Source organism: Sciurus vulgaris (assembly GCF_902686455.1).
Source record: "Sciurus vulgaris genome assembly, chromosome: 3".
Taxonomy (NCBI): domain Eukaryota; kingdom Metazoa; phylum Chordata; class Mammalia; order Rodentia; family Sciuridae; genus Sciurus; species Sciurus vulgaris.
The window spans coordinates 113226693-113239689 of NC_136463.1; the positions used below are offsets into that span (position 1 = coordinate 113226693).

Here is a 12997-nt window from a genome sequence, read left to right on the forward strand (position 1 = left end):
TGCAATCCATGTTTATCAAGATAAAATTTCTAGTTTTTACTAACAGATGTGCAGTGTTTTCCTGTTGTCGCTGTGGCTGTGTCCACACTGTGTAATGCCAGAGAGCACCATTCACATTGCTTTCAACATGAATAGGGGTGTGAGCAGTGTTCACACTGATGTCACAATTAACTCTTTCATTTTCAGAAATTATTGAATGGTATAGGAGTTGAGAGCATGATAGTTGTACCTTAGGACCCTTTTCATTTGAAGTGACTTCATTCTAGGCATTTATGAGTCATAAAATTATGTTTAATGTAATTTTAAAACCACAAGTAGTTTAATTCTCTTAAAAGTAGATTAGCAGTTAAGCTACTAAATTCTATTTTATGCTGTTTATACAATTGTAAATATTGTTCTTCTATTTATGAATCACACCTAATATTTATTGTAAGTTGTACACTCAATCTTCTTTTGATTAAAAAATAGCTATAGAAGAGTATATCAGATATAAATACAATTAAGGGAATATAAAGAAGTGGGCACATCCATGTAACTACTGCCCATGGCAGGCCAGTACTGCAGAAGCTTTCCATGTACCTCTCCAAGATTATATAGCCTGCCCACTTCACAGAGGTGGCTATTACTCTGACATTGGTGATGGAGGTTTTCTTGCTATCTTCACATGCATCCTTAATAAACATAATTTTATTTTGCTTACGTATAAACTTTACATAAATGGAATTCCGCTCTTTGTGTTCTTTTGCAACTTATTTCTTTTATTCAGCTTTATGGTATGAAAGATATTCTTATTTTATAGAGCTGTGATTCATTTATTTATGGCTATAGGTGAAATACATTACATCAATATACCACAATACATTTGTCCATTCTGTGTTAATGGGCACTTAGGTTGTTCATGGTTTATGGCCTTTATCATGAACATAATTGTGTAACTCATCAGATGCTCATGGACAAGTATCTCCACTTAATTGGGAATGGAATACCGGGCTAGGGGATGCACTCTACTAAATAATGCAAAATGCACTCCAAAATTGTGGTCCCAGTTACATGATCCTTAGCAGCCTGTGACAGTCTCCCTTTTCCCCATCCTCCCCAGAATCTGAAGTTAAATGTTCTGCTCTTATTGTGGTTGTGTATTGATATCTCATTGCAGTATTGATTTGCATTTTTCTAATTATTAATAAGGTTGAGCACTTCATTATCAGCCATCTAACTATTTCTTTTTTGAAAGACCTCATGCACACCTTTTGCTTTTGCTACAGTTATTTGTGTGTTTTTTTTAATATCTGCCTATCTTGTAGTCATCTTTGGATTGCAAAAATAAATTCATAAATCAAAACACTTTACTATGCATAGATTATTCTCTAGAATTACTATGTATTTGGCACATAGCTCCCTTCTGTACAAATTCTTGCCAATAAATATGCACTTTTTGGATGAACTGCATGATTAGGTTAGTATTTAACTACTACTAATCCTCTTAAACAGTTGCAGATTTTTGTACTTCTTCTATTTTCAGAACATTTCAGAAATATAAATGTAAAAACTTTATCTAGTGTTCCTTTTATAATTCTAGACTAGATTCCATATAGTCCCGAAGATGTTAAACTTTCAGGCATATTCTTAATTTCCCAGTAATATACTTCATTGTTTTCTTCTGTAATATGTTTCAGTTTTATTGTAAATAATTCAAAGAGAAGCTTATCTTTGCTACATAATGATACTTTTAGTAATTTTTCCGGTTTTCCTTTTATAATATTTGCTTCATTTAATGTTTATTTAAACTTTTCAATTATCCCATATCATCAATCTCTAGCTTTAATTTTTTTTTTTCTTTGCGGTGCTGGGGATTGAACCCAGGGCCTTGTGCTTGTGAGGTGAGCAGTTACCAACTGAGCTATCTCCCCAGCCCTAGCTTTAAATTTTGAACCAAATTTAAATATTTACCCTTATTTTTTTTGCCCTTTATTTTTTCTTAATTTGTTCCTAAACATTATTATTTTAAGACTTTTGAAATTGTTGATCTTACCAATATAATATTTTCCTGAATGCTTAAATGAAGCTACAAAGTGCATTTTATACCCCAGACTACAAACTCAAAAAAGGAAGGGAATAATATGTAGAATCCAACTTATTTTGCTAGATTAAACAAAGTATGCTTAGTATATTTTGTCCAATAATTTCCAGTAAGAAGAACAGAAGGGAGAAAATAGAGAAAAATACAGTATTTGGTTGATCTCTCATCTCAGAGGTTTAGCATGAAGATGAGCTTGTGGATTAGTACCATTTTCAATAAAAGGGATTATGTATATTGAGTAATAAATTGTGCCTATATATTACATGCATAGCCTGTGAAGAGAGACTTCAATGATCACATGAGAGTGTATGTAATCTTTAGGTCTTGAGTAGAAAAATTGCCTATTAATCAGTGGTAATTCAATATAAGATGGAGTAAGTGCACATGTAGACATGAAAACACACACAATATTATACTAACAGTTCCACATTAAAAACTGATTTACTAAAAATTATAATGAAGGTACACAACTGTTCATAGTCACCTTCTTCAAAAAAGTGTTTTTAAGAGGTACAAAAGAATGCAGTCCAACAATGTAATAAAAAGAGATCTGGGCAAAGAAGAAATTTGAGAGCAGAGATATGTATAACCACATGTGTAAGAGTTGGTCACAGATTCATCTGAGCTTTTTACAGCCAAATAAAGAGAGAAACAGTGCCAGTGCTGTGATTTCTACCATTTCCTCAGGAAAAGCATAGCTTCCTGCTTTTCAGGCGCCTGTTTACAGAGATGCAGAAGACAACATTCTGAAGAATCCTGAGGAACATTGACAACAATCAGAATATAGAAGTTGTTTTAGTTCCAGACTCAAAATTTAGACACCTCAGAGTTTCCTGTGTCTAACACACTGAGAGTCAGCATCCCTTTTGTACTCTCCTGCTACATAACCTTCCACACCTGGAATGAAGAGCTCTTGTGCTGAGGAATATGCCACCTTCAGAGGCAATCACTTCTCGAATTTCCAACATTTGATCCTTAACTCCAAAAGGAAAGACCTTTGTGAGCTTTCCGTTTTGTTCTCAAACTTTAATTTCATTTCAGAATAATATAATCATTAACAAAATTCAATTCAATATATAGAGACATCAATTTTGTAGGATGACACATTGTTACACAATCATTCATTTTTAGTCCAGGTTTGGGGATTGTAACTTAAAGAATTTAACTTTAGTTATCCATGGCAGTTCTTCAGAGGTTTATAAAATTTACTTCTCCATACAGGCCTTCTCTTTTTGAGGTCAAACTTTTTCTTACTATTTCACAAACTGTCTGTCCTACATCTCCTACCAAGCTTTGAACTCATAAGGAACAAAACCTGTGTGGTTCACTCATTGCTCTTCTTGTGTCTGGAAATAATGATTAAATCCTTTGAACACCCAACTCAACCACTCTTTAATGGATCCAGCTCCATTCCTGTGAATGTACTACCCACAACTGGAAGTAGATCTATCACAAGGAGCCTGAAGGAGGGTTCTGCACTCCCTTGTCCCACTTCAATTATCTTAAATACTTACATCAGCACTGCATAAGATCACCTTAGCTTGCGGCAATTGCATTCATTTGGTCTTACACCCCCCACCACCACCACCTAGGTCCTGTTGAGCTAACCTAAATACAAGACCTTTTATTTGTCCTGTTGTTTTTATCATTTGAGGCAGTTCTTTACTGCAGCATAGAAATAATATTTTGTATTTTAATTTTGTCATCTGGTGAATTCAGTATTCTTAGTTATTCAAGAATTTGAGCATGCTTTATATATTATTATTTGTATCATGATTGAAGTTTTGGTTAGAATTGGGTCAAGGTCAGAGCTCAAGCATTACATTAAAAACCTCTATAAGGTGATATATTTCATTGTTAGTTGTAGACTGTTGAAGTCAGCAGTTGCCCTTATTTCAGGCCCATTTCTATGTTAATTATAGTATCATGGGGGCTTTCTAATATGGTACATGCCTCACTGGAGTTTAGACACCCTGCATTTCCATGGTTACCCTGCCAAAGACAGAAATTAGACCAGCTTAACACGACTTCTTTGGTGTGCCTCTTTTTGGTTCTCACAGATCACTCTTGGATAACATCCTTTTAAAAATCTCACCTGAGATCTTGTCTAGCTCCATAGTTTCTAATGTGAAGAGTCTACCTTCTCTTTTTCTAAATACAGCCATGACATTTTCTCTTTTCATTTTTTTTTTGGCACATCTTTCATTCTCTGTAGTTCTCTGCAGAGCCCCCAAAATGTTTTGGCAGTCTGCTTGTAAATTTTCTCAGGTTTCCAGAATGTGATTACTCACGTCAGGTCTGTTGAAGTCTCTGCACTGTGTAAAGTACTCATTGCTTCTTTCCTTGTCAATGGGAAGAGTAATAATATCATTCTGTGACTTTAGTCATTATGAATATTCACCTCCGGACTTGGTAAAAAGTGGATTCAACTACTGTCTTTAAGATTTACTTTATTCCTTCCAAGTCATTAAATGATATATGGTTAGAAGAACTACAGGAAAACTGACAGGAAATCTTAATAGGTTTATAACTTGTCAGCATTGTGGTTCTCTCCCTGCTCCTGTTGGTTGTGGTATTTGGGAGCTTCTCCAGGGATAGGTGTCTCTGTCTCAGTAATAGATGAGGGGGAGCTGTTGTCTTTGCTTTTCACCCAGTGACTGTTTGTAATCACCTATGATATATTCCAGTCTTTGAGGAATCAGAATAAAATATCCCCCTGCATGAAAATTTTCTCTTTCCTTAAATTTCTTAACATTACACCAGTTTCCTTCACAAATTTGTATACTCTTTGAACCTCTTTCTATTGTTAGTCTTGTTATATCATTTCCATCTTGCTGCTTTGCCCTGAACTATTCTTATTCTGCTGCATCAGTTAAACGATGAGCCTTCTGCCTATGTTCCCTATGACCCTGCATCACATGTGGGCAGAGTGGTACTCAAAAAATGCTCATCTCCTTTCTTCATCTTGAGTAACCAGTCTTATCCAAATAAATATGATGAAATTAAGTATAATACACTCTGATATGATTATAATACATCACTATAATTCAATATCTTAAATAGTATAGCTCTTCCTATTTATGGTAAGAATAAATAATTATTTTTCCAAAGATGTTTCTTTTTCTTTTCTCAGATTCTCTTTGTTCACTGAATTTTTGCTTCTCTTTTTCTCACATATTGGTCCCTTCATTACATTATACTTTTGACATTTAAAATTTTTGGTTCCTAACATTATTTGTTTCACTGTTGCATAGTAACATTTCTGTTCTTTGCAACCATCTGCTGATTTTAAGGTATGTGATTGTTTTCAGAGGTATAAAACACTTTCATATCTTTACTTGCCTTAAATGCTAATCTAGTATATTTATGTGTGGCATTTGCTTTTTTTAAGTAGTAGACCTCATATCTTCTTTTTACAACTGATGAATACAGGAGGGAATTTTGTCCAGTTGATGATATTATAAGTGTGTCTTACATCTCAGTAAACATACCACATGAACTAGAAATTAAAGATTGCCATAAAATCATTCCATTTTGTTCTATACAAGATCGGTAAGCCCATTTTTATCAGAAAGGAAAGTAGGGTTCAGAGGAGTAGTAACTTGTCCCAGGTCACCTGGGTTTTGACCCCAGACCCACTGACTCCAAACCTGAATCTCCTCCTGCCATTGCTACATGAGAAAATCCTCCTTGCAGATTGGGACCCACCTGGGCCTTGTACTCCATAAAACTGGGGGTTAGAAAATTCCCTGGACAGAATAGGCACAAGAACTCTCCATGAGGCTAGCTAGCTAGCATCAGGGGGAAATGCACAAATAAACTATCAGACCTGTTGTTCATTTTTATACCTATTAACATGGCAAGAATAAAACAACCACTAGCAGAACATAGAACTTAGACCCTCTCTACTAACCTGGGAGTCAGGGAGCTCAGGTGACATGCACATGCTCTCTTTTACTTACAGGTCATGATTTTGAAAATGGATAGCAGGCTAATATTGAAATGAGGGAATGGGAAAAAATTCCCAGATCAAACTAGGATTAAACACTATGAATGCTATTGAGAAAAATATTCATGACCTCAGATGTCCCTCAGATGTTTTAAATGTATAATACATTTAAAACAAATAGGATCTTTGGGACATCCTAGTACTTGGTGAGATTTACCTAATGACCAGAATGAAAAGAATGTCATCCTTCATTCATATATTTATCTATTCAGCAAAGATAGAGGATCTACTGCATATACCAGGCATTAGTAGGCTAATCTCATGGTATGACATAGGCTGTGCTCGCAGGAGACAATTGTAAAGGCTAATGTGTAAATAAGTTATTAAAACATTTATGGCATTTTATGGGTATCTTTTTCTGCTCTTTTTCAAAACTGCAAAATGTTCGTATCAGGTAGCACCAAGTCTTCTTGCAAACACTCCGCTCTTAATAAAGTGTTATCTTAGGAGAGATGCTCTATCTCCTACTAAGAACCTATTCTGTCACAAGCTGTGGACCCGAAAAGCAGATTCTCTTTCAACACCATCTCCCTAACCATTGTCATCTTTAGATAATCACATTCCTCTAAGGAAACCAAGTTAGCATAAGACTCCACCAAGGGTGTCTTTCATTTCACTTAACTTATGCGTACTTTTACTCATTTATTTTTAAGTCTTTTTTGAGTTTTAAATCCTTTTTTCCTGTTACATACATAGGCATAAGCCTCTTCTCTAATTAATAAAACATTCTTTCTTCTGTCAATTAATGTTTGTAGATGTCTTACTTTGTGTTAATTCCTTTCTGAAAGCTGACGCTGCTAGCAACCTAGAGTGTTATTTAGTTCCTTGACATTCCTATTTACTTATTATCTGTTAAGAAAATTTAGACATTTAACCAAATTTTGACAACTTACTATCCTTAATATATTTTTAATGAGCCTTCCTCCCCAACCCTGTTTATGTCATTTTCTATTAAATGTTGTTTAAACATTGTCTAAGTACTTTATTATTATTTTTATTATTATTATTATTACTACTACTACTACTACTACTACTACTACTATTTTATTCTTTTTAGTATTTGTAGCACTAGCTATGCTTTGGACCTGAATGTTACCTTTCAGAAATCCAAATGCTCTGAGGAACTTTGATCATTGCTATAGAAGTCCACTGTTGTTCTTAGAAACCATCTGCAAATCCTCAACCCTTGCACAGAAGTCCAGGAGAAAGTGTTAACCCTTTACCTGCTTGGTTGCAGGAGGAATGCCAGCTCCTGAGCAGGCTTCATTGGTGGAGGAGGGGCAACCACAGACCCGCCAGGAAGCTGCCTCCACTGGCCCAGGCATGGAATCCGAGACCACAGCCACCACTATTCTAGCTTCCGTGAAGGAGCAGGTACATGCTTTTATTAAAATTTGCAGTTAATTATTTCTTCAGTGCCTTTAAAAATTAATCTTTGGATGTATTTTAAATTTGTGTAACGACCTTGACACCTTCACATTTTCTAATTATAAGGTGTTTACATCCCTGAGTACATTGGGATGACTGGCATGTAGAGCCGCTCCAGGTGCCAGTCAGAATCGGAACATGCAGGATACTTGTGCGTCTGCAAGTAAGGACAGTATTGATGGTGATCGGTGTCTCTGTCTCTCCCACATTGCAGAGTATGTGCATGCACGCAAAACTGTGTAAAGCATATTTCACAATGCTGATTTTTCTATCAGGACTCTGGCAATCTGAGACCTGTATATATATCCATAGATATTTTGAGCATTTTAACATAGATATTAGGGTTGTCTCTGTGATTTCTGGATAAAAGCTGTATTTGTGTGTTTGTCTGAATCCAAGTATATTCATTTTGTGAGCTAATGTTCTAAAACTTGTCAAACTGTGGCAGTTTGCTTCAATGTCATGTTTATGTCCTTTTTTTTTTTTATTAAGGCACTAATACTCTGTATCCTTTAAACCCAAGTAACCTTCTACATTAGGTCTTATCTGTAGTGCATAGATAAATTGGAATTCTGGAATTTAATTGCTTAAGATTTAAAATCTTAATAAAATAAATGCGAATTTAAAGTTCTAGGGATAGTGTTATTTTCTGCCCCCTACCTTGAAAAAAATTATATGCCCTCTGTGAAGTTTATTAATTTTTCTTTAAATGTTATGATTAAACCACTGGGTGCTTTATTCTAAATGTATATTTTCTGGAATTTGTTTTTAAAGCAGTATTGGGAGCTCAAGTGACTAGTGATGGCTGAGAATGAAGAAATATTTAATACCTTGTTACTTACCATTTGCCATGGCTTAAATTAGGAATGTGGCGTGAAAGATTACTCCAAACCTATGACATAACTGACATTAGAACTGTTTTTTAGGAAAAATGATTTTACAACTTATTCTAATATTAGAATATCAAAATGAAAAATATTTCCATTTCTCACTGAAATTTAAAGTGTTTAAACCTTCCACATTTAAGACACAAGAAAATCATAGTCAGTATGGTTTTATTCTTTTACCAAACTATGGAATATCTTAGCTTCTATCACCATTGGGGAAAGAAAAGGACTTTCCTCCTATAGTACTCAACAGTTGTAAAGATTTGACCTAGGGATCTGTAAAAAGACAAGGCTCTGATTTACGTGGATATGTTCTGATGAAACATGATGATAAATTTATCAAAATGCCCAGAACTGACTTAAAACTAGAAACTGTGTACAGTCAACATAGCAATGGGAATTTTGTGTTTGTGCCTTGAGACCAGATACCTACAAGTTGAAGAAAATATGGCAACCTGTTATGATTTTTGGCACTGGAATTCCTTGATGGCCTCAGGTGACTTTTAAATTACATCTTGGCAGTAAATAGTGTTTGAATAGATGTTTTGTGATAGATAGAAGGATTCCTGTTCCTTAATGTAGCAAAACATAGTACGGATATTTGTGTTAGTCATTAAAAGAATTGTCATATATCTCTCAGATAATTTACTTAGTGTGAAGATATACTCTAGTCTTTGCTTCTTTTCCTGCCCTGAGGAATTTGAGTCCATTAATATGAATATGCAGTTTCCCTACTTAATTTTTTTTAAAAATTGTTAATGCTCATTACCCAGGATTTCATTCATCCCACCCACAACATCATGTCAGTCTCTTGTTCTAAGATACAGTCCTGATTTTAAAGGACTAACATCAGCTTCCATCAGATTTTTGTGGCATCAAACAACATATAATGGAGTCAAAACTTCTTAATATTGTCCTAAAATTTGCCATTCCCTATCATCTACTCAATGAGACAGAAGACAGAAAAGTAATATATAAGGAAGCTAATTACAGTTCACCTTATATGTTTGATAATAGTAACTCATTAGTGTCATTCTTAGCCTATAATTTATACTCAACTAGAATGATTAATATCGATAATGTGTATCAAAAGAGCAATATTATTAGATGGGATACATAATTACTGGAAGTCCTCACTGTCATGTTGTGTTTATAGCCATGGAGAGATGGTATCAGCTCTGCAGATCTCAAAGTACAAACCTGGTTTCATAGCAGCAGTGTCAGGAAGTCTGTTTCATTAGGGTACAGAAACAGGGCAACTAGACAATTGGCCTGGTTTTTCATCCTGGCTTCTATGTTCACTGTGTAATCTTGAGACAGTTTCTTAACTTTTCTGTGCCTCAGTTGCCTCATTGTAAAATGGAGTTACTAGCAATTATAAAAGATATTAAATTAACATGTAAAATGCTTACAGCAGCACCCAACACCTAATGAGACCTAAGGTTACTATCATCATCATCATTACCTCTAAATAAGAAGAAAAGGCTCTTATTAGGAGAAGTGGTTATTCTATCTTAAAGCACATCTGTCTGGAGATTCAGTGAGCTTTCTTTTGGACATTGATATCAGAAGACCAAAATCACCTTTCTAAACATTGAACAATCTTTATGCTCAGATACAGCACTAAACTTTCAAGACTTCACCATACTGGTCTTACAAATTATAATCGTTTTATGTGTATATTATGAGAAGTAGAGAATGTGAAAATGAATTCTTTTAATATGCCAATTTATTTCTACCTCAAACTTAACATCAACTGTAACTTGGTTACAGAATTGCAAAACAAGATCTTTTAACACTCATATGAAGTTTGAAAGGGGGAATCTGGTTCTTCTTCAAACGAAGTGTATCTAAGACACTCAGATACTTCACATGTACTCTCTTAGGCAATTAGGAAGGAAATGGCAAACAACAGGTAGCAGTCTTTCTACAAATTAGGAGTCTGTTAAACATCTGAAAGTGGATTTAGCATGTCATAAAATAATGAAATTTTCCTCCATTGGCCAGGCTTTGCCTAGGATCCTCCAGTGCCAGAAAGTGTTCCTGCTTTGTAGCATAATGTTGAAATTCACAGTCTCTTCCTTTTATGAAGTGATAACCTTTCACATTGATGTCAGTCACATAGGTACATACCTGTGCAGGTACAGAAGTCCTTAGTCTTTGGCAGATAGAATGATCCCACTTCTGTTCAAAGGCTACCTTTTTCAAGAAGCCATATTTACCCTAGCCTGCATCCACATCTCTACTGATCTTCTTTGTCACTTTATACCACTACTGTGATTCTTGATTATATGTTTCTTTGGGTTCACATAATTGGTTATCTAAGAACAGTGCCATGTTTTATATATTATTTTATACTTATGTTACAGGTTTCTTCTCTCCCAGCATGTTGAATGTATTAGTCCTGCAATAAACAATTGCTCAAGGAGAAAATGGAAGAATAATACTATCAAATTGTCTCATCGCCAGTTTGCTGATTTTTTATTTTATTTTAATAATGTAACATGTAGCCCCAACCACAGAAACTCAGCAAGAGTCTCACAGACAGCACCTAGACAATTCATTGAACAGCTATACATTCTAGTTCTTAAGATAATTTAAATGCTACTATATCCACACTAATCTAGGAATTAAATCCAATCTCTACATAAGCAAAGTAAAAAATTATTTCCTATTGGTGCTCAAATAATGGTGTAGATGTTATAATTCTCATCTCCCATCTAGGAAAATTAGCTGAGTTAAGTATAGGGAATAAAAGAATGTGGTTATCTTAGTGATGTCCATAGGTGTTATGTGTACAGGGTAAAGTGGGTAGCTGGTGAAGAAATGTTAAAGATCATGCTAAATGTCCACCCTTGGAAAAATACAAAGTAATGGAGTCTTTGATCTTGAAGCTAAAATTACAGGAAGGGTCCATTGAACTCCAGTCACCAGTGGGCTATAATGTGAATCATCACTTGGCAGGTTTTGCAGTTATTTCACTTCCGATAAGAATCCAGGAATCCATGATGATTACAGATGTAGGAAAGGAGGAATGTTTGTTTCCTAATAGTTCTCAGCTGTTTGGCAAACTTGATACTGATGAGTGCTTAGCTTAATGTCTTACATGTAGTAATTAGATAAAGAGATATTTCCAAATCAGGTACCCTTAAAGGACTTCACCTCCTTTTTTTTTGGTGGGGGGCTTAGAGGGGATTGAACTCGGGGACACTTGACCACTGAGCCACATCCCCAGCCCCATTTTGTATTTTATTTAGAGACAGGGTCTACTGAGTTGCTTAATGCCTTGCTTTTGCTGAGGCTCACTTTGAACTCACAATCCTCCTGCCTCAGCCTCCCAAGCTGCTGTGTACCACCACCAGTCCCACCTCCTTCTATGAAAAATTAGACTAAAATAATTATTTTATCCTTGCAATGCCACATACCTATGACTGTGGAGGAATTGGAATTTGGCAAGACAATGGCTGCTCATCCAAAGCCTTGCTCCTGTGCCCTGCAACTGAATCAGCTATGTCAGAGTACTCACTTCACAGGCACAAGGAAGTAATGGGCCAAGGCTGGGTCAATGAGTACAGTACCTTGTACTTTTATAACTGATAGGCTATGATATCTTGGTTCTAGAATGATCTTTAAAAGAGGACCACATGGCCAATTACAGATAGGATTAACAAGTATACTTCATATTACTATGTAGGGTGCAAGTTGATTTGTGTTCTCTAAAATGGCACATATAATATTTATTAGATTAATTTTTTTTTTGTGGTGGTGCTGGAGATTATTTTATCTACTGTCATAAAGTGGCTTGAATAACTGAGATATCCATTTGCAGTTGGCCTTACTCCTTAGGCACTCATAATTTCTATGCCTTTGTTATCTCACAGACCACATTCTCTTATTTTTGGTTGATGATTTAAGAGTTTTAGAATTCAGATTTAAGGTTGAGGCCAATCCAGGTAGCCTGAAATGATAAGCAAAGAACAGATCTGGTAAACCTGCTAAAATTTTGTGTACTTCTCTTGCTCTGGTGAAGTCCCAAATTTGATACTATTTGTGTCTTTGTTGTTTTTGATAAGTGGAAATTGTAGTATGTTCCTAATTTGGGGGTATCTCAAAGAGAATACCACCTTTTAAGAAAACATTTTCTGGCTTTTGTGGAAATTGTAATTCTACCTTCATTGCTTCCATATCAATTTAAGTGATATTTAAATATCAAAGAATGAAATGAGAGCCAGAGATCCTTAATTTTTGAAGATTAAAAAAGAAAATTTGAAGTCCAACTGTGTTCTATTGATATTACTTCATTTTTACATGGATATCTTGGCTTGGGTAATTACACACCCTTCCTGTGTGGCAGAATGCCCAGAATGGAACAGATTCCAGTATAATTATTTACTTTATTTCTCTGAAACTGAAACAAGTCAACTGTTAGGCACCTGCCTTTGCAACTTCCTTTTATTCCACCCCTGTTTATTTACAATGAAATAGTCCTCTCTGACATACCTCAATCACATGTAAAAGACAAATTTTTACTTCATCTGTAAATAAGCATAGTTTTTGGCTTTAACTAAAAGTATCATTCTGTAAGTACAGGCC

General features: G+C 35.1%; 1 protein-coding gene across 11 annotated transcripts in view; it reads left to right on the forward strand.

The window, feature by feature from the left end:
• PKP4 (plakophilin 4) overlaps nt 1-12997 on the forward strand; it is a gene marked incomplete at its 3' end in the record, with an annotated part of 244564 nt that overhangs the window by 68504 nt on the left and 163063 nt on the right. For 9 of the 11 annotated variants that reach the window (XM_079131753.1, XM_079131757.1, XM_079131756.1 and 6 more), the window contains exon 2: nt 7327-7463. In XM_079131753.1, coding sequence (XP_078987879.1) covers nt 7332-7463 — 132 coding nt within the window. In that variant the 5' untranslated portion in view covers nt 7327-7331. Of the gene's footprint in view, nt 1-7326; nt 7464-7583; nt 7681-12997 lie in introns of those variants that run through there. The other 2 variants (XM_079131763.1, XM_079131754.1) reach the window with 2 other exon arrangements.